Source organism: Zonotrichia leucophrys, chromosome 3 (assembly GCF_028769735.1).
Source record: "Zonotrichia leucophrys gambelii isolate GWCS_2022_RI chromosome 3, RI_Zleu_2.0, whole genome shotgun sequence".
Classification (NCBI taxonomy): domain Eukaryota; kingdom Metazoa; phylum Chordata; class Aves; order Passeriformes; family Passerellidae; genus Zonotrichia; species Zonotrichia leucophrys.
In genome coordinates, this window is record NC_088172.1 from 50,907,516 (window position 1) to 50,924,569 (window position 17,054).

General features: G+C 39.2%; 1 protein-coding gene across 3 annotated transcripts in view; it reads left to right on the plus strand.

Moving 5' to 3' along the window:
* Positions 1–57: 57 nt before the first annotated feature.
* Positions 58–17,054, plus strand: part of LOC135445556 (damage-control phosphatase ARMT1-like) — a 46,759-nt gene continuing 29,762 nt past the window's right edge. The window contains exons 1-5 of one of the 3 annotated variants that reach the window (XM_064708162.1): positions 58–150; positions 1,521–1,626; positions 2,165–2,406; positions 3,841–4,006; positions 4,993–5,715. In XM_064708162.1, the coding sequence (XP_064564232.1) occupies positions 101–150; positions 1,521–1,626; positions 2,165–2,406; positions 3,841–4,006; positions 4,993–5,715 (1,287 nt within the window). In that variant the 5' untranslated portion in view covers positions 58–100. Of the gene's footprint in view, positions 151–279; positions 1,204–1,520; positions 1,627–2,120; positions 2,407–3,840; positions 4,007–4,992; positions 10,089–17,054 lie in introns of those variants that run through there. The other 2 variants (XM_064708163.1, XM_064708161.1) reach the window with 2 other exon arrangements.

A 17,054-nucleotide genomic window follows, 5' to 3' on the forward strand; every position in this document is an offset into this window, starting at 1 on the left:
CCGCGCGCCAATAACGTCCGGCTGCCGCTCGGGGCCGCTTCCGGGAGGGGGCAGGGGCAGAGCTAGGGCGGTGCGCCGGCTCGCGGGGGGGCGGAGCAAGATGGCGGCGGTACCGGCGCTCCCGGTGTCCCTGTCGGGCAGGTTTAAGGGGTCCGTCACGGCCTGGCGCGCTCGTCACCGGCAGCGAGTCGGGGGACGGGAGGGATCTGAGGGGCCGTCCGGCTCCCCGCCGCCGGGGAGCGAAGGTTTTCGGGCGCCGGGTGGGGCCGGGGGCGGCTCTTGGCCCGGGGAGGCGGGCGGGGACAGCAGCGCCGGCGGCGGCGGGGCCTGTAGGCGGCGCTGTGGCCGCAGTCCCCGGCCCGGCCCGGCCGTGAGGGGGGGTCGGCGGCGGTGCCGGGCTCCCCTTGCCGGGCTGCCCATGCTGCTGCCCGGCTCCGCGGCTCCACCCGGTGCATAGAAATGTCACAGTGAAAATCGTCCTGCGGGCCGGTGTGCGCTCTGTGCGGCTGGCCGCGTCCTGCTCGTTGTCCTCGTACATAAAGAGCGGTTGGAGAAAATGTAAATCAAGTATATAATGGAGCCAGCGTTTCTTGTCGATGAGATACGTGATAATATTCGAGCAGATATCTGTGCTTTTAGTTTTACATTTCCCAGGTTTTGCATCTCGGTATCTTAGCAACAGAGGTCGCATTTTGGCCTAGAATTAAGTGCAATTTTTCGCTGTTATGTCAGGGCCAGTCATACAGCTTTTTCTTCCTTGAAAAGGCTATTGTTTATCATCTTCTGCAAAAGTAGGCACAAGAACCTGACCAGTTTAAAATCTTTTTCGTTTTTGTTTTGGTTTTTTTTTTTTTTTTGCTGTCCACTGCTCTAAGGGCACATCAAGTGATTTTTAATACAAAATGTTGTGTTATAACCCCAGCTGGCAGCAAAGCATCACATAGCTCAGTGGGATGGAGAGAAGTGAATGACAAGGGTAAAAATGAGGAAGCTTGGGCGTTGAGAGCAGTTTAATAATTGAAATGAGAATAAATCGTAATGAAAACAGCAAAGATGAATGGAACCCAAGAAAACCAAGTAAGGCAAATGAAAGCAATTGCTCACCATGAACTTACAGATGCCTAGGCAGTGGCTCCCTGGCCAACTTTTCCCCCTGATTTCCACCACTGAGCATGACACCATGTGGTCTGGAATAGCCTCTGGGTCAGTTAGGGCCAGCTGTCCTGGCTGTGTCCCTTCCCAACACCCTGTGCACCCTCAGCCTGCTCGCTGGTGGGGTGGGGTGAGGCACAAAAGGCCTTGGCTCTGTGCAAACCCTACGCAGCAATAAGGAAAACATCCCTGTGTTGTTCGCACTGTCTCCAGCACAAATCTAAAACACAACCCCCATATCAGCTACTGTGAAGAAAATGAACTCTACCCCAGTCCAAAGTAGTACAAAGAGCTTGCATTTGTTTTTAAAAATTGAAGCAATTTCATCCTTTGCTGCAATAATAAAATACTGATCCTCTCTTTTTCAGATCCTATGCATATTTTACGATTAAAGACAGACTTCCCCAGATCCTCACAAAAGTTATTGATACTTTGCATCGACATAAAAATGAATTTTTTGAAGAACATGGTGAGGTAAGAGTGAGGTCCCTATTTTCCCTGATGCTTATTCCCCTCTAGCCCTTGAGACATTTTCTCTGCCTTGTTTTTATTGGTGAGGCTTGTTTGTCTCAATCCTTTTTAAATCTGATTTTTAAAAAAAAAATAATTTCTTTCTAGTAGCTATTTTTGATTAGTTCTGTAACACACCTTTCTGTCTAACCTTTTGCTTCTGATCTATCACTTATGCAACTGCATCACTTACTTGGGTTTTTGTGTTGATGCAGTGTTTGATAGACAGTAACACCTTCTGAACATGACTGTGTTTCAACACTCTCGTCACCTCTAATTAGCAAAAAGTCCAATCTGAAAAGAAGTCCCCTGTGGAATTCATTTTAGGATCTTGGATCTGAAATGAGCTTTATTCACCAAAATATATTTCATTTAATCAAGCTGTGATTTGTCAGGGACTCTCATATGGCAATTAAAACTTTGCACATTCCATGAACAGTTGATCTGTGTCTTTACAGGAATAAAGGTACAGAATAGGAACTTTTGTTCTCCACTTTTTCAGAAGGGTGTTGAAGCAGAGAAGAGAGCCATATCTTTCCTCTCCAAACTGCGGAATGAGCTGCAAACAGACAAGCCAGTGACCCCTCTGGAAGATGAGTTGCCCGATGCTGCGCTGTGGAACAAATACCTGGACTACCAACGAAATTTACCAAATGGAAATGGAGAACCAAGTTGGTTTCAGTCCCCTTGGCTGTACGTAGAGTGTTACATGTATAGAAGAATTCATGCAGCATTAGCACAGAAGTAAGTATTTACTGGCTTGGTAAAACATTGCTCTTTCCCATTTTTATTTTGGGAAAAAGACAGCTGAGGAGAAAGATAAAGGAAGATCTTAAGCTTTTGCCATACTGCTTTTTCCCTAGCTTACACATCAGATTTAAAATTAATACCTTTACTTATTATATTTAGCAGAATTTGAAGCTCCCTTGATGCTTCAGTTTTGGTAGTTGGTCTACGTGAAAACTCTTGAGCTTGACTGTACAGTTTGATTTTGCAGACTAGTGTAAATTGAGATATGAAACCCATGTAGCATTTCTACGAGGTTTGTTGGTCTAGAATTTTCTCTTCAGCATTAAACACAGAATATGAGAGCCACAAATCTGTTGGGAATTCTAACGTGCTGCTTGCAATCTGAAGTTACCATTTGATAATTGTTTATTATAGCAGTAGACCCATCTTAAGGAGCCCCTGTTGTTCATTCTACACCAGGTTCTTAGTTACAGCAGTGCTTGCAGTCCATGTGTTGCATCGAACTTCGGGAGCTGATACTGGTTAAAAATAACTGGGCAGGAAAAACTTGTTGTGCTGGTACCATGGAGACGTGCCAGTACAACATCATGGGGTAGGAATGAACAGTTTAAGATCCCATTGCTGCCAAAAAAATTTGAAAGCTCCCCGAGCACCGGATTTTACCCTTAGTGTTGTGGAGATGCAAACACAATAATGGGACTCAGTTTCCACTGGTATGTTGAGTAATCTGAACTCTTGAACCAAAAGCTTCAAATACGAGGCTGATCCCCTGGATTGCACTTAAAAAGCTGAGCAGACACTTTTCATTTTTAACTTTTAACTTTCTTGATCTCCGTTGTTTAGTTGCTCTTAAGCATATGCTTGGATGGAAGTTCAGTCATTTGTTAAAAGGTCATCATGCAAATATGTCTCATAATAGGTTGGCCTATAATTTTTATATATTACAACATTGTCATTTGTCATGGCAATTTTCCAGAATTCCAGTAAAGACTTTCTTAGGAATATCTTCCTAACTGGATGAGAATTTGGTATGGGAAGTACACTTCAGCACACAGTAACACATTTAAACCAGGCCAGCTTTCCTTGACCTTAGCTCACTTGTATGTTACAGTTTTAAATCTCTTGTCTGAAGATTGGAGTTCAAAATGGTCACTGTCTGTGCAGTTCCCAGAGTTTTTGTGATTGAATACTTGTTCACTTTCAGAATATATTGCTATATTAAGATGCCTTGCGTAGTGTCTGTTTTAGCAAAATGCAATATTAGGCTGTTATGGAGATATGTGAAAATCTAGTATGACAAATTAGAAGTGGAAAATCTAATTAAGGCCTGCAGTACAGTCTAAAGAGGCTGACCTTTGAGCTTCCTTTGCATGTGCTGTAATGAAGAATGTGGGAAATATGTCAACATATTTGTTCTTCTCTTTTTAGCCCACCTATTGACAACTTTGACGTATTTAAGGAAGGAAAGGCTCAAAATTTCTTTGAATCCCAAGAAGCTATTATTGCCTTATGCACTTACTTTCAGGAACTTCTTAAGAACATCAAGGATCTAGATGAAAAGCAACTTCAGGAGGAACTTTTTAAGCTATTGCAGGTAAACTGATAGTGCTTACCACAAAAATTGAAAATATCTTTCCTATGAAACAAACAAGAATTTGAGGTTATAAAGAATTTGAACTTCATATGAGAATTAAAATATAGATCTTTTGTGATGAAATGTGATGAAATCCTGATAGCCCTACTGTATTGCTGCTATTCTGAAAATATTTATATTTTGGGTACTTGTTTTAAATGCAATGCTTTTTTATTAACTGTTGGTCTTCATTGTGTATATGAAAACTCAGCAATTCTTCCTTCAAAACCAATTTCTCTTAAACATTTTAAGTCAAATTCCAGATGACCTTTTTGATATTTACCTATTATTTCTTAAAGCAGTTAATTTTAGTTGTCAATTTAAATGGTTTTAGACTTTGGAGAAAAAATTAGAAGTCAGTCTGGGTCAGAAATGGTTTAAAAGCTTTTTAACAGCATTATTCTTGGAATACAGTGCCTTTGGGTAGAAACCCCAAAGTATTGTAGGATTACAAATAAGTCCAGTAGCTGGCAACAGTGTACTCCAAGTATTTGGTGAATCTTCACAAAGGGCCCATTAGTGAGTACTTAAAATACATGTATCTAAAATATTTATTTGGCTGCATGCAATAAAAAAATAAATCTGCTTTTTTTTTTTTATTCCTTTTCCTGTGTTACCACTGATATTTTTTGGAATTGCAGTGTGGAGATTATTTCTGTTTTGAGCTTTGTGATCAATGTGTTTACGCTGATCTAAATCTTCCATCTTTGTCACTTTTGATGCTTGTATAAATACAGAGCTTTGTTTGGTTTCTTCCACAAAATCTTTTCTCTGCTGAGATACCTGTACAAGAAGTTGAGTTTTATTAAAGCTTGGAAAAATATTTGGAGTTAGAGCCTTTATTACCTTACAAAAACAAGGGAACAAAATCTTCAGTGTATGTGAAGTTGAGAATGTAACTACAATGAGACTTAGTAATTTTTTCTTATTTTTCTTTTTCCTTCTAGGTGTCATTGTGGGGCAATAAGTGTGACCTTTCTTTTTCAGCTGGTGAAGACAGCTCTCAGAAATCTAGTCCTTTGCAATCCCTGGAAAACATGGTACCTTACATCTTAGTGGATGATATGGAAAAAGTTTGGTCACTACTTGTAAATGCCAAAAAAAATGGAACAGAAAGAAGTAATGTTAGAGTTGACATAATCCTGGATAATGCTGGATTTGAACTTGTAAGTGATCTTGTGTTGGCTGATTTCTTGTTGTTGTCTAAGCTGGCTGATGAAGTCTATTTTCATGGAAAAAGTATTCCATGGTATGTATCAGATACCACAAAACATGATTTTAACTGGACTATTAGACAACTGGGGTCAGCTAATCATATGTGGATGTCTAGATGTGGGGTAAACTGGGAGGGCAATTTGAAAAAGGGAGTTTGGGTTTTCCTTGACCACATGTTTTGGACTTTACCACATGATTTTTCCAATATGAGTGAAGTTGCTCCTGACTTGTATGCTGAGCTACAGAAGTCAAACTTGCTTCTCTTCAAAGGTGATCTAAACTATAGAAAATTGACAGGAGATAGAAAATGGGAATACACTGTCCCGTTTCATCAAGCCTTGAATAAGTTTCATCCTGCGCCTCTCTGTAGTTTGAGAACATTGAAATGCGACACTCAGGTTGGCCTGAAACCTGGACAAGGTGAGCAAATTCAGGCTTCTGAACCTGAGTGGATGGTAAGTGGAAAGTATGGGGTAATTCAGTTTGATGCTGGTCTCTAGTTAAACGATTTGTAATATTCTGAAAGAGACATTAAGTCTGACTTTAATTATTTTCTCTGTTCCATGCTTGGCTTCAGTAAGGATTCTTTTTTGTTTGCACTTTTTCATCCCAAGTGATTTGTTGGTTTTGTCCTGTGGAAGACTTTAATGTTGTGCAAATATTTATAAACGGTCTTCGTATACGTAATTCAATCTGCATTTCAATACATTTTGTTTTCCTCTTGTCCAATGCCAGCAGATCTTTAAGATGAATATTTAGTTGTCCATAATATTTTTTCTTCATCAGTGAGTGTGAGTTTAATGAGTGAAAGCTTTACAAGTGAAAAATTTGCTTCAGAAACAATTTCCCCGGTGCCACATTAGCATGAATTTACTTATTTTGGAATAATATGCACTCCATGTCGTTTCATGCATTGCATGAAAGATAGGATTTTAGAGAATTCAGAAGTTAATTACAGACAGATTCTTTTGATGTTTTGAGGATAGTTTGCGCTACATTAAGGAATAAGTTACTGGGTTGCAGCTTGTAAACATTCATGTAGAATTGAAAATTGAATTTCAATCTTAAAGCACAAGTGAGTGTTGCTAGCCAGTTTGCCTGTGGGAGAGTTGTCCCATCTGGTAGGAAGATTAGTGGGAGAAAGGACAATCTCATTTTAAGAATATTGAAGATACTGTTTATTTACAAAGCTCTACCAAAAAGGAAGCACATAGAAAAGCCTCTCCAAACAAAAAAATAATAATGAAACCCAAGCAGTTTCATTAACTGGACTTCAGATTTAATGCAGACTTGATCTGCAGGTGGCCTGTCAGCAGAGTATGTATGAGGTTCAAGCACTGCTGCTTCCTTCTGTTGTGGTAATTCTCTGTTTTTCAAATGTATTCGTTTGGGGGTTTTTGTTTGGTTGTTTTAAGAAGGATGCCTTAATTTTTAGGGAGGATATACAGCCCCATTTGCACTGAGGAGTACAGGGTAGAGAAGCATATACCATACAAGTTCCTGTTAACTGGAGTTGTTAGATGCTCATTTCTACTCTTCTACCCTGGTCTCAAAAGCTGCTGCTTGTTATGTTCATACAACAAAGATCTATACAGTGGATAAATATATTCCAAATGCTGATGACTTTGATCATTTGTGTTTATTTTCTTCTTCCTAAATATGAAAGGGTATTTTAAGGTTCCAAGGTCAAGTATTCGAAAACAAAGATGCAAGGAATTTCATGAGGCAGTTGTAGGGAGGGTTATAATTTTGAGGCCTGGGTTTACTGCTCTTATCTCCTTTGTATCTTTGGCTTAGCACTCCTACAGGGTGAATTAATCCTCATCCTTAGGCACCTGATTGAACTGTAGAAATGAAAAATCTAGTCAAGAAGGCTGAAGGTCAGACTGCTGAAGGTTTCTGACTGGAGAGAGCTCAACAGCACTCCAGCTTTAGTGCTTTGATCAAATATGTAAACGACAGGATGAATCTGTGCACTGGAGCCTCAGTGTCTCATCTTTGAAAATGCTGTTAGCTTGTTTGAAATGCATTTTGAAGCAACAACTTTGGGTCAAGAACAGAGAGATGGAAGTTGTGGAATATGTGGAATGAGAACATCATACCTTGCTCAGAGAGCAGCTGGGGACGGAATCTGCTTTGCCCGTGCTCAGATTTTTTGTAAAGTGCTGACTTAATTGCTGGAGAGGTTTAAAGGAATATAATGAACAAGAAGAGAAAGTCTGTCTGAAAGGCCACCCTTGACAAATAGATTTGCCTCTTACACAATCCTTACACATGCTGAGAAACTTCATTTCGTTTTTTACTGGTTGTTACTGTGTCCCTGTGCCCAGGTTGCTTTCATGCTGTTACTTCTGGGAACTCACAGTGCAGATTGGGGTAAATTAATAATATGAACTAATGCCAAATACAGTCCTACAAAATCCAAATATCAATTAGGAGATGCAGTCGTGTTAGCTCAGTATTACTGAGTCATGAAAATTACTACAACACATGTAATTCCTAGCTTAGCATGTGAAAGCTAATGTATGACATGATGTCATACTGGAAAAAAAATCTCTCTATTCTCCTGTTGATTAAAAGTGCATTTACATCTTTTGCCCCTCACAAAGAGAAGTTTATGTGGTAATACAGTGTGACTATGTGGCTGTGTAAGGAATGTACAGCCATAACTTCCAAATGCTTGACTTCTATAGCTGTAATTGCGAAGTGCTATGTCTAGGCAGAACTAAATATGCAGCATACTTTTATGTTTGTTGGTTGGCTATATTTTTGTAAAATTTTGATTGATTGTACGAAAAAAATTAAAAAATAACATCAGTATTGCTGTAATGCAGTGTTACAGTCTCCCATGACACAACAAAGTTGTGAAGACATATTCCAGTGAGGCACAGTGCTTTTCTGATGGGTTTGCTACAGTTTACTTAAAAATAGGAAGCTCTTTTGTAGTTATTCAGTGTTAATTACCTTTTGTAATACAGCTTCATTAAATGCCAACGTGAACCTATTGCATTTAGGTGGAATGTAAAAACATAACCTGAAACATGTGTTTGAAAACTAGCATGTGCTGTAATATAACTTTTTTTTTACTTGAAAGTTCCTTCTATCCATGTGTGTTACAACTGATTGCCCAAAATGCTTCTACAGCATAACTCAGGAGAATGTACTCATTTGATCTGTACATTCAAATTTTTGAGATTTTCATTTCATATGCCATTGGAATATTTATGGCAAAAGCCAAAGGCGTTTTCAGTAATTCTGAAGACCACAACAAAATGTTTTTTACTTTTTATTTTTGTCTTTTAACTTTTGAGCAACTGTATTTGTAAGTCAGTTTGATGATGTCTTTCATTGTTGAGGAAATAGAAGGAACATAATGCCACAGGCACAGTGAAAGGCAGTACACACATCTGTCTGAATACTTGGTAAGTTATCCTGTGAGATATCTACAATAATTTCTTATGTATATAAGGTTTCTTAAAATAAATTGCTTGATGTGAAAAATAAGTTGATTGTATGTGTAGAAGATTGTAAGAATATTGAAATAAATTATATAATTTTGTGGAAGTCAGACATTGTTATACTATTTCAGTGGCTGGGGAAACTAATATAAAGTAATTCAGGTCTTAGTTCCTGAATTTTTTTCTTAGGAAATGGATCTTATGCATAAACCTCTAAAGTGTATTTATCCAATGAGGTTTTGAAAGATACAGATGCAAGAGATAGGTATCATAAAATATTCTTCTGTAACAAGACAGGACAATGATAAGGAATTTTCTAATTTTTACGCACCTTGTACTCCTGTTAAAATTTGAAAACCTTAAAAATGTTTGTGTATCTCTTCAATGTATCTGGTACTTACTTACTAAGGTTGGTGCAGCTGATGATGTCATTTCCAGAGTCACTTCCAGAACTGATAGGTGCTTCATGTGTTCCAGCAAAAATGGAAATATTTTGGTGTTACTCATACTGTAACTAAAATATTTCCAAAACACTTTGGTTTACACACTTTGTTAATGTCCCATAAACCCTAACTGTTGTTGTTGAAACAGTTTCTTTAAAGTTGTGTTATTTGCATTCATGGTTACAGCTTGTTCCATGTGAACATTTATCTCCTGTGCTGTCAAACAGCATAGGAAAAAAGTTTACTCTGTTGCATGAAAATTACTCTATGAAATGGTTTTAATCTAAAAAGAAACCTTTAATTGTGTCTAAAATAAAAATTCCAAAATGGAATCTTGTACAGAACTGTTGGGTTTTTTTCACTAAAGTTTGTTTGCTTACCAGCTTTCTGTTTACCTAAAATTACAGAACAAAAGCTTATAATTATTTTTATTTAAAGCAAAATGTAAGTTGAAATTCACCTAACACTTATCTAAGGATTTTAAAATAAAACTGAGAATGTGCTGGTTAAAGTGGTCCTTTTCTTTTTCATGTGCTAGTGGCAGAACACATGTGAGGGAAAACATCTTATAACATGGACTGTTTATATTTTCTTGTTTGCTTCTGTTTTGGTTTTTTTTTCCCTAAAAAAAGGTTTTGAAAACTTCTGTACATTTTTATTCTTGCTGATATACTTCTGTTTCTAACAGCCTGAAAATAAGAAGTCCATTTACATGTATTTTTACATGAATTACAAATTAGTTTATGGATTAATCCACATTCTGCCTCAACTTTGCAGTTGTGAATTCTTCAGACATGTTGTGAGAAGGGTTTTTATTTACAGTGCTTTTTTGAGGTTTAGTTCATCTGGCCTTGTTTCCACTGTGAAAGAAATATAAAATGTCCTCTTATGATAACTTAAGAGTGAATAAACATATTCAGTACTTGTGTGCTGCTTCTGTTGTATCACTTTTCAGTATGTGACATAATGATAATCTTTCAAACTCCCTGTGAAGAAAAATTTTCATCCTTGTAGAAATTTATTTTTCCTGGGATTCTGCTTACTTCTTCCAAGTTTAATGAAGTAACAAATTAAAAGCTCAGGTAAGATACATCATTTTTAATTTGCTTTCTTAATGTTAACTAATTGATTGGTCTCACACTACCATGGTAAGGCTGATGCCTTCCAAGTGACTCTGATGAAGGGACTGATGATGCATTTCATGCAGTTGCATTTGGAATAGGTTTCATCTCTTATCTCCCACTTCCCAAAAAAGTATCATTAATTGTCATAGGAGAGGAAGTGCGCTGAGTTCTGGTCCTAGATGATTTATATACACATATAATTGTTAATTTTAGTCTAGGACCTATGTAAAAGGCAGAACCATTCAGGAAAAAGGGTTTGGGTCCTGAAGGAGCACTGAAGGAGTGTGTGTGCCCCTGGGCTAAGGTTAGGGAATTAGGAGACAGGTAAATTCCTCCAGACTGACAAGGGTGTACAACTTGCAGTGAAGGGCCATTTTTCCATGGTTGGTTGTAGTCTTGTTTTCAGGCGATCCTGAGTTAGAGCTGCACTTGAGTGCTTTTGTCATGTATTGGATACACAGCTTTGCCTGCATCCATGATATTAGATTGGGCTTTGGAAGTTTTGCTACTGCTTTGCTGGATTGTGATGGAAGCTTTATCAGGAACTACCCTGCTTGGGGCAAATCAGGGAGTTTTCATACATATGTGGAAACCTGAGATCCACATAGAGTGGGTTTGCAAAATAGCTGCATGGGTTGAGTTTAGACTTTCCAAGGACTCAGTGTCTGGTTTAAGTTCCTCAAACTGAAAACAACCTAATACATCAGCAGCAGCAGCTTTCCCTTACACAGATTCCCACTTCTTTCCCAAGCCTGATTAGTTCCCCCAAATGTGCATTGCACTTTCACTGCTCCCTTTATCCAGGGGGGGAAGTCCAGGGTTGTAAAACCAGGTTATTTCCTTCAGAAGATTGCAGATCCCTGGGACATCATCATGTGACTTTTGGTTTTGAAATAAATTTTACACATCCATTCTCATTTAGACACGTGCAGAATATCAGCTGGTACACTTTTCAATGTACTGGGTGCTGGAAGTGGGGTTTCATAACACCCATTAATTTTTGCATCTTTTCTCAACACTGAGCATTTTCATGGAACGGAAAGTTTGTAGTAATTTTTAAATTATTTTTTCTTTCAAAAATTGGTGTGGCTTTATTAGGTCCTTACATTCAGGAGATTTGCTCAGAAAGGCTGAGAACATCCTTTCCATGTATTTTATGAAACACAGCATGAAGAATTTGATTAATGAAAATGACTCCTTGAAATTATTTAGAAGTAAAAATCCCAAATTAACCCTTCCTAAATTATTTCCTCTTCCTGTTAAGGAAAAAGAAGCATGAAATTCTTTTGAGAACTCTTCTTTTAAATACTAGCAAACAAGGGTAAAGCATTTTAAAGTGTGAGCATTTTGTAATAAAGTAGTTTTTTCTCAGTCAAATGGCTTGAAGAGTGGGTGTTGCACCTGCTCTTTTTCAGTGTGTTACATGACATTTCTACTTTTCTTCATCCTTTTTTTTTGTCTATTTTCTTGTTACTCTTATTTTATATTCTATATACTCTTTATACTCTATCATTATTCATCAGAATAAAGTGTGTTTTTTTAAGGGCAAATAACTTGAGAGATGTGTGGTATAGAGCTGTATAAGCACTCCCTCCCCATCACCAAGGGTGTAGAAGCCGCTGAAGTGTAACTCCCGACCCAGCTGTGGCACTGCAGGACTGGAGATGGGGAAGTGTGCTTGAGCACATGCTCAGGAGAGTTCAGACAAAGTTTCACAAGCATTTACTCCTGCATCTGCACACCACTCCAGTAGTAGGATGGATTAGGCTGTAGTCGAATGCTGGACAAATCCAAGATGATATTTTTGTTCAAACTTGCTGTGGATAGTAAAACATGTGCCAGATTTCCTCTGACTGCCTAGTACAAATTTAACCCGTCAAAAATACTTAATAGATTGGGATTGCAGAATGAGGTTACCCTGGAGCAGCATGATCCATGCCAGCAAACCCCCCTCTCTGCTTGGGGGTTTCTGTGTCCTCGGCAACAGCAGTGAAATGGTAGCAGGCACACAGGGACAAGGACAGGAAAAAATAATGCTATCCTAGCTTCTTCAATTTCCTCTCTGGAAAACATGATTAGATCAGCGTTCCTGAGAAAGGTAAGGTATTTTTTGAGTACAGAAATGGTGTGTGATGGCACTGTCCCCAGAGGCTGATTAAAGCTCACAGGGTCTCCAGAGAAAATGATGTGCAGCTCCCAAGCACCCACAGATCTAACTTTTACTGCAACCTTCAGTTCCTCTCTTCCCATTTGTATCCACGTTATTTGGATGAAAGGTGAGAAGGAAGAGGAGGAGGTGCTCTTTCGGCTGCAGGCAGTTCAGCAGCCACCGAGGCAGGCTGCTTTTGCGGGGGTGCTGCCTTGGCAGGTTCTGGGGGAGAAGGAAACCCTGGCTCGGTAACAGGAGCCGCTGCTCAGGTGCCATCTGCTCTGCTCGCCTCTTCTGACTTTTTATTTTTAAATGAAAACGCGAGCAAGTATTCTCAGCTAAATGTTTATTTGAAGTGAAAACAAACAAACAAAACCAAGAAACCCCGGCGTTTCTGCGAGCTTCCCCTTGTGCAGACTGCTCACTCGCAGCCACCGAGCCCTGTCCCCCTGTTCCCAGGCAGGGCCGCCCTCCGTCCTTCCCCCGGGCTGCGTTGCCAGGGCCGCGGCTGCGGCCGGGAGCGGCTCCGGGCTGGCGGGGGCAGCGGCGCGGCGGAACCGCGGTAACCGGGCACGGGGCGAGCAGAAAGGGCCGAGAGGGTTGTTGGTCTGGTTAGGGCCTGGGGGTTTTTGTGGCAGTTCCTCTATTAGGGAATAAAGCCCCCAGTTTGGAGATATGCTCCCTTTCCTACCCCCCTTTCTGTCGGTGTTGCTGTAGAGGCTGACTGTAACCCCAGGCTGGCTGTAACCCCCCTTTGCAAGTCATCTTTGCAACATTCAATTTAATCTCGCCTTTAAACACCACCGCCCGAAACCCCTTCCCCCACCCCCCAAAAAAACCCCAAACAAACAAACCAAACCCCAAACAAACAAACCAAACCCCGAACCAAACAAAAAGCCCCAACCCCAAAGCAGAGCTCCCGCAGGTGCAGAGCTGTGCCCGGTGGTCCGTGCGTGGTGCGACTGAAGCCCCATGAACCCCAGCTGATCATAATAGCTTATCTTTGCGGTTCAAGGCCAGAAAGATTTTTCTTACTAAGTGCTGCAGAAGGGAGTAGCTTTCACAGAGCAGGAATTTATAGTTATCTATGAATTTCTTCTTTGCATCTCTTCCTCCTTTGAAAGGGGTTTGCTGGCTTTGATGTGAATTTAAGGGAGACACTAGAGGATATTGCTTAGAGGGATCAAACCCTTGTGCTAAAGATATAATAGGAACCTTGTAACAGTTTTGTGTTCCAAAGGATAAACAATTTATTTGTGTGAGCAGTTCATTTAGTTGAACATCAATTTTTTAATGAAGATATATTGTTCTGAGACAAAAAAATACAGAATTTTGGTAGTTTGTGGTGGCAAAAAACCATCATTAAATTAAATACAACTGTTATGACTCAATTACAAACTTTTTGCTAGCACTGCTTAGCGACAGAGTTGACGGTAACCTGCTCCACATTTTAACCAACCAGAAGTCAAATAGTTTGCTGTGTTGATTTTGGGACTCAAAAACACGCTAAAAATTACATGTTTATAAAATGTAAGCTACAATTGCTAAATCAAACTACAGCACGAATCAGTTTTTAGTTGTGTATATGCCAATATAATTAAGTATTTCTAAAATATTTTCATTTTGTTGACTGCAGTAAAGTATAGTAGGCATTATAGGAAAATTGCAGCTGTTGGCAGTGCATGATGGTCTGTTTTTTAAAGCTACCATTTAAGTAGTTCTGTTACAGAAGTTATTTAACTCTATTTAGCATTGATAAAGTAAAAACAGTAGAACAATTTGTTTGCACAAATCCCTGCATAAGCACTTAATCTTGTCTTAGCAATTACCCTTTTTATTATTTAGGGAATAAACACAGCAGCTCCTTGTTAATCATTTTGGAAAAGCTGTGAGAGAAAGTGTCAGGGGAGTTCCAAATTCCTTAATTTGTCCATACAGACAAAGGATGAAGTCAACCAGAAAGCACGTTAAGTAATGTTTAGAGTAGGTGATGTATCTCTCTAATTGCCTTCAGATGACTGTTGTCTTTCATCACATTAAATACATTTGTTATATTTAGATGCAAAGTCACCTCATCCTAAGAGAAAAACAAAAGATGGAAATGCTTTAACTGCTTCTTGTAGTAGTAGCAGCAGGCAAAACTAAAATTTTGCTTGTAATGAAGCTCTCCTTTGGGCCCATCAATCAAGCTTGAAATTGGCCTCTTTGAGGCCGATAAACAGCAGGAGTGATTTTTATCTTTTCAGTAATACCTTTCAATGATTACTGCAAGGGGAGGAGAGTAGAGCTGAGCAGTACCCTTCTGAAAGGAATTTAGAAAATCTCTTTGGTAATTTATTTGCGCTGCTGAAAACACTTAAGTTAGTTTTACATGTTTCTAGAAGATTACACTAATGCAGAAAAACTCCATTGGTATATAACAATAAGAAAAAAACTACTTCAGGCAGTGAGTTGGCTTAGTTACAAGAAGGAATCAACATGGGGAAATAGGATTTTACTTTGTGGATACTAATCTAAAGTATTTGTGTGTTTCTGGCACTTTATAATGTGCAAGAGCAAGTGACAGATCTGAAATAGTTGTGAAATATTACTTGCAAATTTTCATTTATGTTAATATATAATTTTGAGATCCCTGATAGGCAAATTGGGGCAAAGTATTACCTATAAAGAAGCTCCAAAATATACATACAAGATGGTTAACTTGTAAACCCATTTTTTCCCACCTCCTGAAGTTACTCCAGTCAGGGAGTTGGGCTATTCCAGCTAACCAGTGACAGGACAAGAGGACACAGTCGTTAGCTCTGCCAGGGGAGGTTTTAGGTTGGGCATTTAGAGGAATTCCTTTACAGAAAGGATGGTTAGACATTGGAATGGGCTGCCCAGGGAGGTGATGGAGTCACCGTCCCTGGAGGTGTTTAAGGAAAGGCTGGACGTGACACTCAGTGATCTGTTTGACACAGCGGTGTTTGGTCATAGGTCGGACTTGATGTTCTCAAAAGTCTTTTCCAGCCTCATCAGTTATGTGTGATTCATTTTAGTCTGTTTTTGTAGATGTTAGAAAAATCTGAGTCACTGTGGAATAGTGTCTGAATCTTCTCATGCTCATTGCTGTTTGTAGCTTTGTGCTTTTCTGAGGTGATGTGTGTGGAGATCCTTCGACAGATGTGCATGCTGGCTGGCTGCTACCAAGAAAAATCTGCAGCAGTCAAGTGGGAAAATTTTTCAACTACCTATTCTTTCAAGTATTTCATGCTGGATGTCACCTTTCTGGTTGCAACAAATAATAATAATAATAATAATAATAATAATAATAATAATAATAATAATAATAATAATAATAATAATAATAATAATAATAATCTGCCGTTGCATTGTATTTTCAGAAGTTAGAACAATTTTATGCACATATATGCTCATGAATATTCATTGTCTTAAGAAAAAACATTGCAGATTTGGGATATCTCATTTTGTTTGATTTTAGAATATGAAAAGTTACGACACTGGAGTTTATAAAAATAATTGAATAGCTCACTGAGTACAACCACTGTACCAGTTTCTATACAAATATGTAGGTAAAAAAGACCCACTGATTACCTTAAAATCTGAGGGGGAAGAAAAGATGCATTTCAGTTAAGATAGATCCTGTGTTATCGCTCAGATCCTTTTAAAATGCATCAGTATAGAAGAGGTGCAGGACAAAAGGAGAGGTGAAATAAAAACTTGGAGCACCTGGAAAGCAGTGGCAAAGGAAGCAGTCACTGCTTGAAGGCTGCCTGTGTAGCTGAACTGGTGAATATATCCTGGACAAACCAACGTGAAGGTGCCTGCTTTGGTTAGATGTGTGTTTGAATACTGTGGAGACAATCAGAGCTAATAGGCTACTAGAGAAATAGTTGTGAAATAGTTGTGAGAAACTCTCCCATGGTGTTCTGCTTTCATGCCCAACTTTGCTGATGGTAACTTATGATACAGTTTAGTAAAGCATATCAGTGAAAAAATAATGTCATATGCCATTGTATTAAATCATTGTTTTTCAACCTTTTTCCCCCTCTTCCCCCTATTTGTTCTGTAGAAACAAAGGAAGAATGAAGTCAACAAAGGTTCGTGAGTCATCATTTTTGGTATGTCAGCCCTGATGTGTTTTGGTGCTTTGGGAGTGGGAAGAAGAAATCCCTGCCCTGAGCACAGTCTGTGGCAGGGCATTGACAAGTCACTCAGGGTGGTGATGGGTGTTTAAATGCCTACTGGGGGCTTTCAGTTTCAAAAAAGGTTTTTAAAAATGATATGTTTTGGGAAAGGGGTCTGGGCTGTGTGCAGGCAATGGCAGTGGTAGTGCATTTGGCAGCACTGAAATAGGAAATACAGCAGGAAATAAAAGAGAAGCTGCCAAAAGCAGAATGGGAGTGAGTGACTTTAGCAGTTGGCTGATGTCAAAGTACATGGATAGGTATAAAACTACTGAACGCCGCTGTAGTTTTGTTGTTTCTGAATCAAATGAAGCTTTCCAACTAAAAGCTGGCAGATAAAGGCAGTTATTTGGTAAAAAAAGTCAAAACCAAAACAAAAATGGTCAGCAATAACAAAAATCACCATACATTGTTGATCTTCTGAAGAACACCT